This window comes from Eucalyptus grandis, chromosome 2 (assembly GCF_016545825.1).
Source record: "Eucalyptus grandis isolate ANBG69807.140 chromosome 2, ASM1654582v1, whole genome shotgun sequence".
Lineage (NCBI taxonomy): Eukaryota > Viridiplantae > Streptophyta > Magnoliopsida > Myrtales > Myrtaceae > Eucalyptus > Eucalyptus grandis.
The window spans coordinates 40,034,691-40,054,241 of NC_052613.1; the positions used below are offsets into that span (position 1 = coordinate 40,034,691).

General features: G+C 42.6%; 3 protein-coding genes and 1 pseudogene across 3 annotated transcripts; 2 read left to right on the forward strand and 2 right to left on the reverse strand.

The window, feature by feature from the left end:
• Positions 1–8,451, forward strand: part of LOC120290715 — a 30,235-nt pseudogene extending 21,784 nt beyond the window's left edge.
• Positions 8,452–11,186: 2,735 nt separating this feature from the next.
• LOC104430408 lies at positions 11,187–11,576 on the reverse strand. The gene has a single exon (XM_010043144.3). The coding sequence runs from the start codon at positions 11,574–11,576 to the stop codon at positions 11,187–11,189; it is 390 nt and encodes a 129-aa protein (XP_010041446.1).
• An 859-nt stretch (positions 11,577–12,435) lies between these two features.
• LOC104430407 (bZIP transcription factor 50) lies at positions 12,436–15,545 on the reverse strand. Its single transcript, XM_039307438.1, has 4 exons — positions 14,870–15,545; positions 14,157–14,374; positions 13,059–13,529; positions 12,436–12,816 (listed from the first exon to the last, which is right to left on the reverse strand). Exons 1-3 carry the CDS (start codon positions 15,118–15,120, stop codon positions 13,234–13,236), a joined length of 765 nt encoding a protein of 254 aa, XP_039163372.1. The 5' UTR covers positions 15,121–15,545; the 3' UTR covers positions 12,436–12,816; positions 13,059–13,233.
• Positions 15,546–15,773: 228 nt separating this feature from the next.
• On the forward strand, positions 15,774–19,130 carry LOC104430406 (receptor-like protein kinase HERK 1). The gene is given in 4 exon segments (XM_039307437.1): positions 15,774–16,714; positions 16,716–16,834; positions 16,837–18,518; positions 18,521–19,130. Coding segments are annotated over 4 exon segments (2,445 nt in total). The 5' UTR covers positions 15,774–16,232; the 3' UTR covers positions 18,683–19,130.
• Positions 19,131–19,551: the final 421 nt, after the last annotated feature.

Consider the following 19,551-nt stretch of genomic DNA (forward strand, 5'->3'; position numbering starts at 1 on the left):
AGCTATAATTAAAAGCTGAATAAGTAGCTTATATGCGGCCTTTTTCTCTCCAGTGGAACGTTTAGAAAAGAGTCGCCATTGAGCCCAGAAACAGAATGAAACATGCGACGGCGACCACCCCAACTACGATGACAAGTGGGTTTTGCTCTTCTTCTTGCCATGGCCTGAAGCTGAAGGGTTGGCGTCTTCGGTATCATCGGGCGCGTCCCGCCCATAACCATATAATCGAGGTCCGAACTAATCCAACGAACCCGGTTCGTGTTCAGCTTTCCTTACTTCTATTTTTTCCACATTAAACCAAGAGGAAATGTAAAAAAGGAGAACCAAAAAGGCATGTGCATTTCCGATTATTATTGTGTCCGGTTCAGAATCCCAGGAGACATTGCCAAGATCGCCTCGCGTTGCTTTCGGGTTTACCGAAACACGTGACTTTGCCAGGGCCCATGCATCGGCCCATTGGGCTCTCTTCCGAATGTAATCCTACGAGGCCCAGGACCGACTCGTAGGAACCCTTGGTGGCAAACTGGTAATTGACGTTCCGGCGTTAGTTTGCTAACCTTTCATGTCGGTTTGCGTGTCATTCTCTCTTCTCATTTTCCAATGGACCCCACGTGGTGGGACCCAGCCTACACCTCTCTCCCTGATAATTAGGATCGAGAATTAGGTCGTGATTCCCATTCAACGTAGAAGAGTTCCCAAATACTTAAAAATAACAAATGAGGAACTAAATTGAATTTGAAGAGTTTCGGCACATAAGCGAAATGAACTTTCTCCCTTTGCTATATTTTGTCTAAAGGTTCTTTTTTTCGTATAAGATTGACATAGGTTTAACTCGCAAAAAATTCACATATTCCATATTGATGACGTTGACTAATTGTGACATGAGAGAAGAAAAAAAAAAGTAGAGGAAGATTAGGCCAAGACCCTAGGATCTTGGAATTTGAGGTTCATGTCTGGACACGTGACACCAATGGTCGGCATACATGGAGTCGCAATTGATATGCTGCCAAATTTGTTAGTCATAACAAAATATGGGAATAATTAATTCCTAACAACTTTTTTTTTCCTTGTCCTTACCAAAAAAAAACAATCCTTTTTCTTGCTACTTTCCATTTCCTACACCCTAAGGGCATCTTAGTGATGTGATTTTTTGAATTTGAGATATTAATGAATTATGCTTTAGCTTATTAAAATTTTTGAAATATTTATTGACATACGGTTTAAGGTTATTTTGTGTCATATTTACAAGATAGGTTCCATGGAAGAGCTAATGAATTTTACTATGTTTATTTCATTATATAAATCAATTACCAATGGGGAGGATTTGAGCTAGTCTCACTCCCCCATTCATCTGTTTTGATTTTTTTTTTTTTTAGCTTTTTAGTATTTTCCTTTTTTTCTCTCATAATCTAGATTTTGAAGTTGTGCTTGCCAATCTTGGTATAGATTTGAGAGTTTGAACTCTCCAAATCTAGTTATAGACCTAGGAGTTCTTTTCTCCTAATTTGAATTGGGAGTTTAAAAATGTTTTCAGAGGTATAATCATGTACAAGTCATCTACCTCTAGTTTCAATGTTTTGATTTTCTTTGAGCTTTTTTGTACTTTTCTTCTTTTTTCTCTCCTAGTCTAGATTCAGGAGATGTGCGTCTAGTTTCAATGTTTTGATTTTCTTGGAGCTTTTTCATATTTTTCCTCTTTTCTCTCATGATCTAGATTAACGAGCTGTGCTCTCCCAATCTAGTTATAGATTTGAGAGTTTCAACTCTCCAAATCTAGTTATAGATTTGAGAGTTTCAACTCTCCAAATCTAGTTATAGGCTTAGGAGTTTTTCTTTCCTAATTTGAGTCGGGGAGTTTAATAATATTTTTGGGAATTCAATATCCATATACTCTATCTATATACAGGTCATTCGCCTCTAGTTTCAATGCTAATCATAGTAGTTACGGTATCTCGCTATGCTCTTCCAAAGGTTAAATTTGTGCTTTGTATGATGATGATAAAAAGGAAGCCGAACTTAGGCGCACACATAAATTGGCAATTTTGTAGTTATTTGAGAAAAAAATTCGGCATGTGTACACTACTAACGATAATACGAGATGCAATGAATGGGCACCAATTATTTTACTTGACAAATTCGTTCTTTTGAAACGAATGTATGCTTAACCCTATCGGGACTTTGTTGATTCTCTTATTTTATGGATTTGCTCTGTTTTGTAGTATTATGACATTTGCTTTACTTTGATTTGCTTTACTATAAAAGTTTATGTGTTTTTTATGTATCTTTTTGAGCCATGAATACAATGTTTTCTAATAAAAAATTAATTACCATCTTAATTATAGTTTTAATTAATTATACGTTTTGGAGATGATGCCCGCGCATCGCACGGGCCCTCAACTAGCGTTTCATTATAACTCACGTCATTCTTATGAATCATGATGCTAGAAATTTCGTGCTGAATTGTCTCGTGGGACTTGAGTTGATTGAAGGGCCGGGAGACTTTTCCGCCAACTCTAGGGAGAAGAACGAAAAAGAAAAAAAAATATCGAAATTTTCGCTAAAGCGATAATTATATTTCCTTTATTACCCTTGAAAGTGAAGTCTTCGAAATTATATTTGGCTAGGATCTCTCCTCATTTCCCAGATTTAAAAATGGACAAGAGAAAAAAGCAAAAAAAAAAAAAAGTAGGAGTGATTTGCCTGCCAAGTTTGATTGGGCACGCCGCAAGGGAAGAGATCAATTTGGCACCACGAAGTATATATTATTGATTTTCACGCCACTTTTGAGATTTTAATTCGTGTTTTATAGATGTCACAAGAATAGAGAGGATTAATATAAATATAGCATGAGAAATGTTAAATAATACCCTTGTGGCACTTGTTAATTTTTATATAACGTGCTTTGAAAATATTAATTTTACTGTTTCATGTAAGTAACTATATTAAAACGTACAATTCTTCCACTTATACTGTTTGTAAAAAGTATTATCTTCACTTTAAATAAACTTAACCCCTAACGACATTTGTTAAAAAATCACATTGGATATTTCTCGATAGACATAGATTTCACCTTATCTGAACGAAAAAGGAAAATGCGAACTCTTTGAATGGGGAGTGCAAGCAAATTTTCCGGTGGCAAAAGTCTCCACTACCTTTCTTTTCCCGTTGTAAATTCCCCAAGTGGATGGCCAGATTTGCCAGCATAACAAACGGGGCCAAATTTTTCCTCTCCTCACCGCTCCAACGATTCTTGCGATGTGGAAAGCTTTGATGTACAAGTAAATTCTCCATTCATACGCAACAAACCCTAGCCGTCTTGGCCAGTCTTTGTCAATTCAGAGTCCCTTTCGTTCTGCCGCCTTAATTTATGGAGTTAATTGGTATTAGACGTGGTCATGATGAGCTTTGTGTGGCAGCACTCAAATGGATGGCGCTTTGAAAGTGAACGTTGGGAATCTAAATCAACGTTTTGTCCAAGAGTCTCTGATCTCAATCCTTTGTTGTACTCCTATACAGATGTAGCACTCTTATTGAAAAGATGGTATTCTCGTATATTCTCTAGTTAAGAACGTAAATTCCGCATTCATCCTTTATAAGAAGATTGATATTGAATGGATACGATGAAAACACGATAGACACTTTACTCGACCAAGTGATGTGATTGAAGAAAGTACCTCCATTAATTTATTAGTCATGTGCGACATTTTCCGCTTCATGGCATTTAAAAATTTTCCTCAACAACAATGATGTGGGCTGAGGTTTTAAAAATTTTCTATGTTGAATGCCCTCAATGTCCCAACAATCAAAGTCATGCTTAGAAAAGGTCCCGATGCTTCCACTTGCCAGCTAGTGTTGCAATCGCACCATTTAATTAAGAGAGAAAAGAACGATTGACAATGCAGATAATAATTTAGAATGACCGGCCCTAGAAGTACCTGCTTGTTTTTGTCCTCCCTCTCTCTGTCTCCATTCCCATCTTCATTTTGAAAAAAAAAAGAGGCACATAGGACTCGTCAATCTTTAGCTCATGTTATCAACTTATCATGGGGGTCTTCTTCCGTTTCAATGTTAGCTTGCTTTCTCTTTTTGTTGACTGCAAAATGATATAAATTAAAGTTTCGATTTTGGGTCATTATTCTCTAGAACTCTAGAGCTCAAATTGAAGTTCCCATGCTCCATTTCCGTGTATTAAATTGATGTATTTCTTGAATATTGAATACCGTGTGAGTGGAAAGAAATGATTGATCGAAGTGAATCCTACTTCTTATAGAGTTTTGATGAAAACCGACCCGTAAAATACAAATTCGTGTCGGTCAGATAAAGAAAAAGAGTGTATCTTACCTGTTAATCATGAAACCTATTAAGCCTGTGAATAACTCAATGTTTTGTATTAGAATTACAAAAAACTGCAAAATAAGTCATGGTTGGAGAGTCCACTGTGCGGGATCATGGAACTACCTTGAGTAAGAAAAGAAAAACCCTTGCGACGTGACAAGCGATGAGTAGATTGAAGAATTAAACCCGAAAAGAAAGAAACGTCACGTGATTCGCTGAAGTGAGAAAAGATAGAGAGCACCGCCTCAACCCACGAAAGGGTTTAACCGCAAGGAAAAGTAGAAAGAAACTGTCCACCTAACGTGCTCCAAAAACGGCAGAAGTGGTCACATCTGTTATCATGCATGATTTGAAGTAAATTCTCACATGTAACTTCTCCTTCTTCTCCCATCCCCATCACCACCTCGAAATATCTCTGCCGCTGTTTCCGCTAACATATAATTCCTTGCAGAGCTTCTCATAAAAGCGTCGGCTCCCATTTAAAGACGAGGTCAGCTCTACCTAATGCTGAACGTTTAGCTGGGTTGCCTTCATGTCTTTTTTTTCTTTTTTAAAGAATATTTTTGCTCCAGCTCAGTCTCCAACCCCTTTTGACTTCCCACTTGTTTAAAGCTTTTCCTCCGTATTGCCTTTTTCTTTTCTTGATTGTATAAAGCATAAACAAATCTATGAATCTGTCCTTCTCTTCTCTGGGGTTGTCACCGGTAGAAACCAGCTAGCGCCTCGCAGTTTTCCAGTGCTCTCTCTCTCTCTCTCTTTTTCTCTGCGCAGTCTTTTGGGTTCCTTAAAGTCTTGTTTGGTGTTTTGGGACTCTTAAACGTTCCCACCGTGTTCGGCCGATTTGCCATTCAAAGCTGGGCTTGTGCGTTTCTCTCTCGCTCTCTCTGTTGGTGCTCTTTCCGCTATAAAGGTGCCATCTTTAACGCTTCCTGCTGAGTTCTGTCAATTGGGTTTGGATCTTGATCGTCTCCTGATTGGGATCGGTTGCTCCTTTTCTCCTTTTTTATTGTTTACAAATCTCATCTCTTCGAGATAAGATCTTGAAGTTGCCATCTTTGTACTGTTTTCGGTTAGTTCTTGATCGTGAGTGCTTGCCCGTTGTGATTCAAACCCTGTACTTGCCCTGTCGTTCGCTTCTTCCTGTATGAGAAATCAAGATTTGAGCTTTGCCTAGCGCAAATATATTTGATTTGCTGAGCTTCTTAGCTTAAAGATCATAGATGAAGCGCAATAGAAGCTTGGAATTGTTTTGTGGGCTTTGTCAATCTTGTGTTTGGCTCGGTCTTCAGATGGGTATTCTCCTCCAGATAATTACCTCATAGATTGTGGATCCTCAACCAATACCACTGTAGGTAACCGCGTTTTCTCGCCGATAGCTTGGCCTCAAAGTTCGTTTCCACCCCGCAAAATGTTCTGGCCAGTGCATCGAACTCTGTTAGTTCTTCTGATGTTTCCCAGCTCTATCAAACCGCGAGAGTCTTTACTGGTTCCACCAAATACACATTTCCCATCAGCCAGAGTGGTAGGCACTGGTTCGGCTCTATTTCTCTCCTTTTGATTACCAATCTTACAACATGAGCACTGCTATATTTGCTGTTTCAGCCCAAAACTTTGGTCTTCTCAGTAATTTTAGTGCCAGTGGCAGCGTCATGAAAGAGTTTTCCCTGAACGTAACGTCCAGTAACCTTGTTGTCACCATTACCCCCTCCGATAAGTCATTTGCATTTCTGAATGCAATTGAGTTGTCTCCATGCCCGACACTTTAATTCAGGATGGCTATATTCTTCCTGCTTGGAAGTTTCAAGGTCTCCATCGCAGGCTCTTGAGACAATCTGGAGATTGAACATGGGTGGAGCAAAAGTTTCTGCTATGAATGATACTCTCTGGAGAAATTGGGATCCCGACTATGGTTTTCTAGTCCAACCTAATCTGGCAAAGAATATATCCAAGATTGGAGCAGTTAACTATGTATCAGGTGGGGCGACTGCGGATACTGCTCCTGCTTCAGTCTATGGCACTGCAACTGAGATGAACTCGGGAAGTGATCCTAATAGCAATTTCAATGTCACCTGGGAGTTTGATATAGATGTTGGATCTAGACACCTTATTCGCTTTCACTTCTGTGATATAGTGAGCCCGTCGCTTAACCAGCTCTACTTCAGTGTCTATCTTGACTCATCTACTGTTTATAGTGACCTTGATTTGAGTATCCTCTCGATCAATGTTTTGGCTGTTCCCCATTTCTTTTGATATAGTTTCAGGTTGTCAGTGAGCAACAAGATTTTGTAAGTGTTGGTCCATACACGGCAAATGGCGCTACCCCAATGCCATTTTGAATGGGTTAGAGATCATGAAATTGAATGGGGCAGCGGGAACTTCTGGTTCCAGCTCTGGCAAAAATGTCAGTGTCATAGTGGGTACAACTATCGGGCACTTATTGCAGCACTTTTGGCTGGAGTTCTCTTTTGTGGTGCCGAAGAAGGCGTGCTGACTTGCAAAGCAGGGGCTTTCCAAGACATGGATTCCGTTTTCCACTAATGGAGGCACTTCTCACACCATGGGAGTAAATACTCTAATGGAACAACCCTTAGCGTTGCTTCCAATCTTGGGTATCGCTTCCCTTTGTGGCTGTTCAAGAGGCCACAAACAACTTTGATGAGAGTTGGGTCATTGGTACAGGTTTTGGAAAAGTGTAGGGGGGAGATTTGAATGACGGAACAAGAGTAGCTGTTAAGAGGGGTAATCCTCGGTCCCAACAGGGACTTGCAGAATTCCAAACCGAAATTGAGATGCTTTCACAGTTTCGCCACCGCCATCTGGTTTCTTTGATTGGGTATTGTGATGAAAGAGTGAGATGATTTTGATTTATGAATACATGGAGAACGTGGCACGCTGAAGAGCCATCTTTATGGCTCTAGCGTTCCTAGCCTGAGCTGGAAGCAGAGGCTTGAGATATGCATTGTTCTGCTAGAGGCTCCACTACCTCCACACTGGCTATGCAAAGGCGGTCATCCATCGCGATGTGAAGTCTGCAAATATTTTGCTCGATGAGAACCTCATGGCAAAGTTGCTGATTTGGGCTTTCCAAGACAGGGCCGGAAATTGATCAGACCCATGTGAGTACAGCAGTGAAAGGAAGTTTTGGATACCTTGATCCGGAATACTTCAGAAGGCAACAACTTACTGAAAAATCTGATGTGTATTCATTTGGGGTGGTCTTACTCTGAAGTCCTCTGTGCAAGACCTGTTATTGATCCATCACTCCCTAGGGAAAAGGTGAACTTGGCGGAATGGGCAATGAAGTGGCAAAAGAAAGGGCAATTGGATCAGATCATAGACCCTACTCTTGTTGGTAAAATCAGACCCGATTCTCTTCGGAAGTTTGGGGAAACGGCTGAGAAATGCTTGGCTGACTATGGCGTTGATCGGCCTTCAATGGGAGATGTGCTGTGGAATCTGGAATATGCCCTTCAACTTCAAGAGGCGGTTGTGCAAGGAGACCCTGAAGAAAACAGTACTAACGTGATTGGTGAGCTATCTCCTCAAGTCCACAATTTCAGCAATGCCGATCCGATGATTTCCACCGCGCAGTTTGAAGTATCTAGTGTGGACGACCTCTCAATGAGTAAAGTGTTCTCACAGCTTGTGAACTCCGAGGGTAGATGAGCATTCATCTTGCTGACCTCTTGTTCTGATTCTTTCTCCAACCAACCATGATAAGGTGGGATTCACTTTTAGTTTCATCGAGAAGTTTGGTGTGCTAGTGCTGCTAATGGACCATTCGGGTGTGCCGCGGTGCAACTTTGGTTGAGTCAGGGGACCAGGAGAAGAGGAGGAACGCACCTAGTTTCATGTGTCATTGATGTCTCACTTGATGGAGTTTGCTTATGGACAGACCTGACTTTGAACAGGAGGAATACCAGTTTGTGTTTTAGGTAACTGATAGTGAAGAATCTGATTACTGATAAAAGCTGTTGAATCTGAATCGTTTCTTGTAATGTTTACTTGTTCCTTTCTGTGTTCACTCTTCACAGGAATGTTTATAAGTTCATTTATTTCACCTTTCTTTGAATCGATTGGCTGGGTTTGAATTGTGAATCCGCCCTTTTATCGTCCCCTGTCGCAAATGACATTGATTTCCCTAAATTTATGTTTCTGCTGCATTCACATGAACCTTTGGCTTAAATATGTAACGAAACAGTTTGAGAAGCAAACGGGGAGGATTGTTGGATGCTGCTTGGGTTTTGCTTTTAGGTAGTCTTCATCTTCACAACGCGTTGTCATTTTGTAAATTATCAGTTGCTGGCCTCTGTTCAGGATCACGACGTTGAAGATGTTTTAATAGTTGGAGGGGCACAGATTGGCTGCTGCCCGTCATTTTCATCGGTGGAAATTTGAAACTATCCTACTCTCTCTCTCTCTCTCTCTCTCTCTCTCTGTGCGCGGACAACTTGATACGGCCACCATGGAAAGCCTCGCCGCTGCCCCCATTCATTGCCTCGACCACCACCAAAATCGTTCTCAGCCATCTTCCTCCCCACGCGCATGATCACCCTCTCTATGTCCTGTTATGGAGCGATTTTAAGGTCCCCGACCTCAGATCGAGGACAACATGTGATCGTGGACCTTCAAAGGACCTTAGAGGCGTGTGATCGAATCTACAAATACACGGTGAGAGAATCGATAGGCGATTTGCAGCTAATTTGTGCCGTGATTGGCGCTGCCCTTGAATTCAGTAACTTATAATCACGTTGCCCGTAACCTCGATCACTCAAATGCTGAAAATTGCGCCATTGCTTGGCCTTTCAAGACTGGGTGCGAAGTTGACCAATTATTTCCAGATCAAGACTTCATTGGATTAGCTCATGGGGACGGGAACTTGTCAATCCATTTCTAATGATTGATTCCATTAGAGCCACCGATATTACGTCAAACCCAAATTTTATTATAGGGCGACCATGTCTTCCACAAATGTGAATTTGGTTTCGCCGGACAATGAACGAATTAAGTATTCTTAAGCTAAGGTCAACTTATCCTCTCTGTCGAAATTTCTATCCGGATTGATGTCTATCAGCACCAGCTCAGGCACAGATAATCCATGCTCACCGGTAATCTAGCCTTAATTACATACCGTAACTTGAGCTATATCTCATGTGCAACGAAAAGAAGCTGGTGCGGGTAGGATTCGGCCAGATCAGTTCGGCCAGATTTGAAAGGCCTTTGAATTAGGTCCACAAATTACACCTTCTTTAAGTGGAATGCTTTCATCACCATGCTAATCAATCAATCGATTATTTAATTAATCAAACCAACCGTGTGGGAGCTAATTGCCGGTAGGGGTAGAGATAACATCCACCCACTTCAAGGACGTATTAAATAGATATTACATAATAATTAATAAGACATAAGACCCGGAACGAGAAGCTCATGGTTGACACACCCAACGCAGCGCCGGGTCTCGCCACGGCGTGTACGTACTCGAACATGCGTTCGGCGAGCTTTATAATGACGCACTGTCTTGTTCACCATCGTTCGTGCGGGCAAGTTTCTGTTGAGAGAAACATTAATCAAATGACAATGACGCATGAAAGCTTGAGACAGAAACCACTGTGAGAATCCCCCCACCTTCAAACTTCAGCCTACCCCTCCCAACTTACAACTGCCCAGTGCCCACCTCTCTGTCATTCTCTCTTTGGCTAGTCAGCAGGATTTATTAAAAACTGCAGGCATGAGCTTTCGGAAAGCTGTGTCCCACCTTTGTAGCTGAACTTGTCTTTTCAATTCAATGAAATGGTGTGGGCTAAAACTTCAGTCTTTCGTAATGTTTCTGCGTGCTGGTCAGGGAACGGTTGCTCGATTATGCCCTCTTAGGGTTTCATGGTGATCATTTGACAGTACATTCTCCTCAAATGGTGATTGATGGGCACTATTTCGATACAATACTTCAATGAAAGATGAAGCACTTTTTCCTAGTGTGAGTCTAGCATCCTTGGCATGCTCATGTGTCACGTGCAATGTTCTTCAAGGACAGTTCAAGTGACCGGTCTTGACTTTTCTTTTAAACCTTTTTAATGCTCACCCAAAAATTCAAAAGCGTTTAAGCCAAATCGTGAGATCGCGTACAATGTTCTTCAATGAGAGGTCGAGTGATGAGTCTTGACTTTTCTTTCTAACCATTTTAATGCTTGCCCAAAAATTTGAAAATATATAATCTAAATTGTGATCACTTTTATCATGATAGATAGCAATTTATTCTTGAAGGCAAAAAGTTAGGTCGTCTAAGACCACCTAATTTTACACAGGTCTTCTATTAAAATTATGCCATGTGTACATTTATATCCAAATTCACAATATTCAAACAAAACTCCGCTCCATAGCACTTCTCTCTCTTCACGCTCGTGTTTGAATTAGACTTGGTATTGGTTTGCAAAATTAAGTGTTGTCGTTGAATGCGATCTAGCTGAGTATGAGAGCGTATTTATCAGTTTTCTACTCATTGCAAGGACAAATCTTGCTTTCCCCGTTGATTATTGGAAGTGGCGGTACTTCTCCCTTGCCTTAAATTCCGACACAAGCTAGAAACGAAAATGAAAGAACCCCTGTGAAGTAATCTGAGAAGTAATAAGTTCACAAAAATGCAATTTCCTCATCCAAAAATAGAGAAGAGAAGCAATTCATAGCAAATGACACTTATCATCCTCTCACAGCTTCCACCCTTCTGCACTGATCTTTGCATTCGACCCACCATCATATCACAGATATAACTCGCAATTTACCCTATATGAAGCACATAAAACCCAGAAGATAAAGAAAGACAGAGATTCAAGGTGAAGAGTAACAGTCCGGTGTACTCAGTAGTCTCTCCGGGAGAGATGATAATCAGCTACATCGATTTTGGCCGTGCAAGAGAGAAGGCGTTGAAATATCGCCAAGAGAGCAGAGCAAGACACTTCTTTAGCCCTCCGGACCACCAATTTCCCGCGAAACACTCTCTTCTTGACTCTCGCCAAGCACTTCTTGGTCCTCTCGGGCACGCTTTCCTTCTTGGAGAAAGTGTAGCTCCTCAGGTACATTTGCCTGCAAGATATCCCATCCACCACTCTAGGGTGTGACCGCCCCCCACGCTCCGCAGGAAAATGATCACCGTCCAGCTCCGGCCCCTTGCGGAGGCTCATGTATGCCGGCCCTGCCTGGGCGGCACCGTCCACAGTGCAATTTGTCATGCAGGTGGAGGCTGCCATGGGGAGTGTTTCCAAAGGTGTCGTGCGCAATTTTATGGAGGGGTTTGTCCCTGTATTTGCTTTATATAGTGCGGTCGGTATGGTGCTCTAATGCTTTTGTAGGTGAAGGGTGAATGCGCGCGCGAATGGATTGGTGGCATGTGGGAGCTGAATTTAACTTGGAATGCCATTGACGTCAGAGTAAAGGTAATGCACGCATCTGCTAATATATAAAAGCATAGCGCCTTCGTGTGTGTCCCTTAACATTTGCTTGTCATATGGCTGTTCGACGACATCCGAACTTAGATTTGAGGCTTCTGCAGTTGGGAAAGATCATACTTTGTTGCTACAATGATATCTAACAATGACCTTGTTTTATTTATTGGGTGGCCATCTCTCTTGTTCTCTCTCTCTCTCTCTCTCTCTATCTCTTATCTCTCACGGGTGCGCATGAGATGGAGAATCAATTACGGCGGTCTTAAGTGACCATTGCAACGGAGACGACCGCCACCATGGGGTCGTTGTGGTAGTGGTGTTGCCCGCCATCGAGGAGGACGTCCCTGTTGTCCTAGAGTTTCGGGGGCAGTCGCTAGGTCTATCGGTGTTGACTGCCTTGTTCAAATGAAACCTCCCAGGTCTCCCTTTAACGGTAGCAATTGACATGTTGCTCAATCAAAGGTACAGATCACGTTTTCTTTTTATTTATTTAGAGATATGTGACCTTCTTTTGTCAGGTATACGTCGCGAATTCGATCATATATTGAAACATGATCTCCTCCATTTCTGCTTTTCTATCCATCAAGATAGAGAACCATTTTTCTGCACGATCCAAGAAAACTTGCAAACAATAAGGAGATACCTTGGAAGATACAAACACCAATCAAAAAGGAGAAACCTTTGTATTATACGATGATTTAGTATTATCGACATTCTAGAAACATTGCTGATTCAAGCGGAGTTCCACATAGAGAAGAGAATCGGTAAAAGCTTGGCAAGACGCCCTCTAAACTCATGGTAGCTAGTGAATTTGTGAATAGCTAATACACAATCTTATCAATATTACTTCATTTCTGAAAATGTCGATACTGAATAGGAAGTAAACGCGATATTTAAGTTCTATGCTTTTACCACTTTTGCCCTCCCGCTTCGAGCTCACTTGTACTGTACTTTTCCATGATGATATTTGCAGACGAAGAGAACAAAATGATTTGTAACGGATAATGCGCGACCGGTATAGTTCTGAAATCCAGAGTAATCATCCCTGCATAATAAGAAAAGGGAAAAACAAATAAGAAAAGCAACAGCCAGAGAGTAACCATCCCTGCATAATAAGAAAAGTGAAAAACAAATAAGAAAAGCAACAGCCAGAGAGTAATCAATTTGAGTTGTTCAATATGCACGTGTGCATATATAGTCACCATCTTCTCATGTGATATTCTAATATCCACTATCACATGAGCGGTCTGAAGAAAACTCACAGGAAAAGAGGTTCAAGAAAAATACCGTCGTTTTCGCTAGCCATTTCACTCTTTGAACTTGAAGTTTTCTTCGAGTGGCTTCGACTTGCTGTGCACCTTGTTACTTGGATGGTGATCTAAGGCCGTGGAAAAGAACCAAATAGAGAGCACCTTAAGGGAAACTACTGTTAAGAAGTCCCTTAAAACTAGAGAGTTTTTCTCTATGTATTGCATAGCTTTATACAGTAAATGAAGAGTATTCTATGAGAAGTTCGCAATTTGAAGGCAGTCAACACCGATAGAGAAACTTCACCATCACTGCCACCTGTTCGAGGACATCCGAACTTAGATCCAAACATCTCACTTCTTGCTCCTCTTGGAGCTGCCAGAGGTTTTGGATTTCCCTTTCCTGTGTTTTCCCGCAACACTGCTTCCAGTGCCAACAGGAGCGGCAGGGGCAGGGTAAATAGCCATGTGATGCATAGGAACCAAAACAGGGAACCCAGCGGCAGGGGTTCTGCAACACAACAGTTAAAATTGGTATCATGCGACATGCAAAAAGAAGACAGCAGCAGAAGCTTATATGCTAATTTCTATCATAAATTTCTCTTCAATTTTCCTTCCATGAAGGTAGAGAGGAAATTTCTAGGGACTGATAAACAGCAGGTGGCTAAACCAAGTACAAAGAATGTTTATAACTGACCAAGACGATGCTACTTGACAAATGAAAGAACCCAAAGCTTGAAACGGCTCATGATTACTTCAAAGATTTGATGACCTAAAGCACAAAATCTTGCTAATTCAAAACAAACATGTTGGTGCATAAGATGAAGGAGAGGCTCCTAAAATTCGAACACATCAATCATCTATCATCTACTTACACCAGATATCATGATAACCATCAGCGAAGAACACCATACAAGCAGAATGCACTGCTAGTAACCTTTAGTTTACTCTTTAAAATAGTTCATTCACTTTGCAACATGAGGTAATAAATATGCACAGTAAAATATCACCGGTATTTCCTACATCTGGATTGAAGTAAATCATCTAATCAGAACATATTTGAACATATCAAGCAGGAAAATGGTGGTAATCGAGATTGAAAAGCTCAGTGACTGATTTCAAAGTTCAAGACGCATACCTGAGAGCACGGCAGACTCCAGCTTGGCCACACTAGCACCACACTCACTGTTCTGCAAACTGAAATGCAGAGCTTGGTTTTCAGCCGTAACGCGCTGAAGTAACCTCCCAAGTCTCCTACATTCCCCCTCAAGGTATTTGCTCTTCACCTCCAGATCTTTGACATACGCTTTCTTCCTCTCTCTCGACCTAACAGCAGCATCCCTGTTCCTCAGCTGCCTGAAATATATCAAACGACCTTCCGTTGGGCAGCTTCGATAATATCATGCATGCTGACTAATGAACAAATTAGCAATTTCTATCCCTACAGATTTATCCCTTACAGAAATTCTCAGACGGTCCTATTCACAATTCGGAAATCATATGGAAGCGTTTTAAGCAATATATCGACAATCACTCCACTGTACAGGAGGCGACCATACGCCTAAATTGAGTGAAAGAAATTACGAAGCACTCCACCTTGGCAAGGCCTCGATGCGCACAATTCCGTGAGCAAACATTCCTATTTAGATTCAATACCACTAACATAAAATACAATATTTCATGAAGAAGGGCAAAACTCCTTCGCGACTAATTCCATGTGCAAAAAGCACACCCATAAATTCTAAAATTCAACCGGCTTCTTCTCCAGAAAGACGAATTAACAAAGATCCCGCAGAATTCAACATAAAGCTACCAATCGAATAATTCAGCAGCACCGATCAATCAACGTACCTCCTGAGCTTCTTAGAAGCAGGATCATACGCTTCACCGCCACCGTTAGCCCCATCAACTTTCGCAGCCTCGATCCCGCCGTCATCCGACGATCCAGGCTCCTCCTTGTCGCCGGACCCGTCGGCTATCTCCACGGACCCATCTCCGGGGGACTCAACGAGCACGTCAGCGAGGAACCTATCGCAGAACTCCTGGCTCGAATCAGCCCTAATCCCGCCACCGAAAACTCCGCCGTCCTCGTCGTCCTTCATCAAGATGTTCTCGATCTCGTCGAACCACGAGAGCCCCGAGTCTAAGACGACGACGACGCGTTCGTCGAGGAGCAAGCGCCGATGACGTCGCCGGCCTCAGGGAGGTCGCCGAAGAAGCCGTCGAGGTCGATGTGAGACATCACGTCGTCCTCCATATGCAACTCCAGATCCGCCATCAGAACACTAGGGAAAAAAAAAACAACTAAACAAAAAAAAAAAATTGGGGAAAAAGAAGATGGAGGCGACGATGGGAGATCTCTAGAAAAACATCTGATTTGCTCGCTGTGGTTCGCCGGTCGGAAAGAGGGAGAGCAGAGAGAGAGAGGGAGGTCGCGGTCCTCTCGCCGGTCCCGTGCGGTGGTTCGCCGGTCGGAAAGAGGGAGGGCACAGAGAGACAGGGAGGTCGCGTGGTGTCCATCGGAGAGAGAGGAGGAGGATAGAGAGAGAGAGAGAGGCGCGAAGAAGGAGACTCACAGAAGAAGAAATCTCAGTCAGTCCGAAAATTTCTCAAAATGGCGGCTCATTTGCTCCTCAGTCTGCCCAGAGTGTGGGTCCCAGGAGAGGACACGTGTCGCCTTCCTACCACCTTCTCTGGGGTTGTCACCGAGTGGGAAACCTGCTAGCACCTCGCAGTTTTCCGGTGCGCTTTCTCTGTGTGCAGTGTTTTGGGTTCCCTCTTGAAGTCTTGTTTGGTGTTTTGGGACTCTTAAACGTTCCCACCGTGTTCGTCCGATTTGCCATTCAAAGCTGGGCTTGTGCGTTTCTCTCTCTCGCTCTCTATGTCGGTGCTCTTTCCGCTATAAAGTTGCCATCTTTAACGCTTTCTGTCAATTGGGTTTGGTTCTTGATCGTCTCCCTAATTGGGATCGGTCGCTCCTTTTCTCCTTTCTTATTCTTTACAAATCTCATCTCTTCGAGAAAAGATCTTGAAGTTGCCATCTTTGTACTTTTTTTTTTTTGGTTAGTTCTTGATCGTGAGTGCTTGCCCGTTGTGATTCAAACCCTGTACTTGCCCTGTCGTTCGCTTCTCCCTGTATGAGAAATCAAGATTTGAGCTTTGCCTAGCTCAAAGATAGCGTGATTTGCCGAGCTCCTTAGCTTAAAGATCGTAGATGAAGTGCAATAGAAGCTTGGAATTGTTTTTGTGGGCTTTGTCAATCTTGTGTTTGGCTCGGTCTTCTGATGGGTATTCTCCTCCAGATAATTACCTCATAGATTGTGGATCCTCAACCAATACCACTGTAGGTAACCGCGTTTTTCTCGCCGATAGCTTGGCCTCAAAGTTCGTTTCCACCCCGCAAAATGTTCTGGCCAGTGCATCGAACTCTGTTAGTTCTTCTGATGTTTCCCAGCTCTATCAAACCGCGAGAGTCTTTACGGGTTCCACCAAATACACATTTCCCATCAGCCAGAGCGGTAGGCACTGGATTCGGCTCTATTTCTCTCCTTTTGATTACCAATCTTACAAGATGAGCACTGCTATATTTGCTGTTTCAGCCCAAAACTTTAGTCTTCTCAGTAATTTTAGTGCCAGTGGCAGCGTCATGAAAGAGTTTTCCCTGAACGTAACGTCGAGTAACCTTGTTGTCACCATTACCCTCCGATAAGTCATTTGCATTTCTGAATGCAATTGAAGTTGTCTCCATGCCCGACACTTTAATTCAGGATGGCTATATTCTTCCTGCTTGGAAGTTTCAAGGTCTCCCATCGCAGGCTCTGAGACAATCTGGAGATTGAACATGGGTGGAGCAAAAGTTTCTGCTATGAATGATACTCTCTGGAGAAATTGGGATCCCGACTATGGTTTTCTAGTCCATCCTAATATGGCGAATAATATACCCAAGATTGGAGCAGTTAATGTATCAGGTGGGGCGACTGAGGAGGCTGCTCCTGCTTTAGTCTATGGCACTGCAACTGAGATGAACGCAAGGGATTATGCTACTAGAAATGTCAATGTCACCTGGGAGTTTGATATAGATGTTGGATCTAGACACCTTATTCGCTTTCACTTCTGTGATATAGTGAGCACGTCGCTTAACCAGCTCTACTTCAGTGTCTATCTTGACTCATCTACTGTTTATAGTGACCTTGATTTGAGTACCATCTCGTCCAATGCTTTAGCTGTTCCCTGTTTCTTCGATATAGTTTCAGGGTTGTCAGTAAGCAACAAGCTTCGTGTAAGTGTTGGTCCATACACGGCAAATGGCGCTTACCCCGATGCCATTTTGAATGGGTTAGAGATCATGAAATTGCACAATTCTGATGGAAGTTCCAGCTCTGGCAAAATTGTCAGTGTCATAGTGGGTACAACTATCGGTGCACTTATTGCAGCACTTTTGGCTGGAGTTCTCTTTTTGTGGTGCCGAAGAAGGCGACGACGACTTGCAAAGCAGGGGCTTTCCAAGACATGGATTCCGTTATCCACTAATGGAGGCACTTCTCACACCATGGGGAGTAAATACTCTAATGGAGCAACTCTTAGCGTTGCTTCCAATCTTGGGTATCGCTTTCCCTTTGTGGCTGTTCAAGAGGCCACAAACAACTTTGATGAGAGTTGGGTCATTGGCACTGGTGGTTTTGGAAAAGTGTACCGCGGAGAATTGAATGACGGAACAAGAGTAGCTGTTAAGAGGGGTAATCCTCGGTCCCAACAGGGACTTGCAGAATTCCAAACCGAAATTGAGATGCTTTCACAGTTTCGCCACCGCCATCTGGTTTCTTTGATTGGGTATTGTGATGAAAAGAGTGAGATGATTTTGATTTATGAATACATGGAGAACGGCACGCTGAAGAGCCATCTTTATGGCTCTAGCCTTCCTAGCCTGAGCTGGAAGCAGAGGCTTGAGATATGCATTGGTGCTGCTAGAGGGCTCCACTACCTTCACACTGGCTATACAAAAGTGATCATCCATCGCGATGTGAAGTCTGCAAATATTTTGCTTGATGAGAACCTCATGGCAAAAGTTGCTGATTTTGGGCTTTCCAAGACAGGGCCGGGAATTGATCAGACCCATGTGAATACAGCAGTGAAAGGAAGTTTTGGATACCTTGATCCGGAATACTTCAGAAGGCAACGACTTACCGAAAAATCTGATGTGTATTCATTTGGGGTGGTCTTACTCGAAGTCCTCTGTGCAAGACCCGTTATTGATCGATCACTCCCTAGGGAAAAGGTGAACTTGGAGGAATGGGCAATGAAGTGGCAAAAGAAAGGGCAATTGGATCAGATCATAGACCCTACTCTTGTTGGTAAAATCAGACCCGATTCTCTTCGGAAGTTTGGGGAAACGGCTGAGAAATGCTTGGCCAACTTTGGCGTTGATCGGCCTTCGATGGGAGATGTGCTGTGGAATCTGGAATATGCCCTTCAACTTCAAGAGGCGGTTGTGCAAGGAGACCTGAAGAAAACAGTACTAACGTGATCGGTGAGCTATCTCCTCAAGTCCAAAATTTCAGCAATGCTGATCCGATGATTTCCACTGCGCAGTTTGAAGTATCTAGTGTGGACAACCTCTCGATGAGTAAAGTGTTCTCACAGCTTGTGAACTCTGAGGGTGGATGAGCATTCATCTTGCTGACCTCTTGTTCTGATTCTTTCTCCAACCAACCACGATAAGGCGGGATTCACTTTTAGTTTCATCAATAAGTTTGGTGTGCTAGTGCTGCTAATGGACCATTCGGGTGTGCCACGGTGCAACTTTGGTTGAGTCAGGGGACCAGGAGAAGAGGAGGAACGCAACTAGTTTCATGTGTCATTGATGTCTCACTTGATGGAGTTTGCTTATGGACAGACCTGACTTTGAACGGAAGGAATACCAGTTTGTGTTTTAGGTAACTGATAGTGAAGAATCTGATTACTGATAAAAGCTGTTGAATCTGAATCGTTTTCTTGTAATGTTTACTTGTTCCTTTCTGTTTTCACTCTTCACTGGAATGTTTATAAGTTCATTTATTTCACCTTTCTTTGAATCGATTGGCTGGGTTTGAGTTGTGAATCTGCCCTTTTATCGTCCTCTGTCACAAATGACATTGATTCCCTAAATTTATGTTTCTGCTGCATTCACATGAACCTTTGGCTTAAATATGTAACGAAACAGTTTGAGAAGCAACAGGAGGATTGTTGGATGCTGCTTGAGTTTTGCTTTTAGGTACTCTTCATCTTCACAACGCGTTGTCATTTTGTAAATTATCGGTTGCTGGCCTCTGTTCAGGATCATGACGTTGAAGATGTTTTAATAGTTGGAGGGGCACAGATTGGCTGCTGCCCACCATTTTCATCGGTGGGAATTTGAAACTATCACACACGCACTCTCTCTCTCTCTCTCTCTCTCTCTGTGCGCAGTGCCCACCTCTCTGTCATTCTCTCTTTGGCTAGTCAGCAGGATTTATTAAAAACTGCAGGCATGAGCTTTCGGGGAGCTATGTCCCACA

Coding starts and splice junctions, on each gene's coding strand:
- LOC104430408 (XM_010043144.3), bottom strand. CDS start 11,576: ATGGCAGCCTCCACCTGCATGACAAATTGCACTGTGGACGGTGCCGCC.
- LOC104430407 (XM_039307438.1), bottom strand. CDS start 15,120: ATGAAGGACGACGAGGACGGCGGAGTTTTCGGTGGCGGGATTAGGGCT. Junction 14,375..14,869: donor GCTTCTAAGAAGCTCAGGAG/GTACGTTGATTG, acceptor GATATATTTCAG/GCAGCTGAGGAACAGGGATG. Junction 13,530..14,156: donor GGAGTCTGCCGTGCTCTCAG/GTATGCGTCTTG, acceptor GTTGTGTTGCAG/AACCCCTGCCGCTGGGTTCC.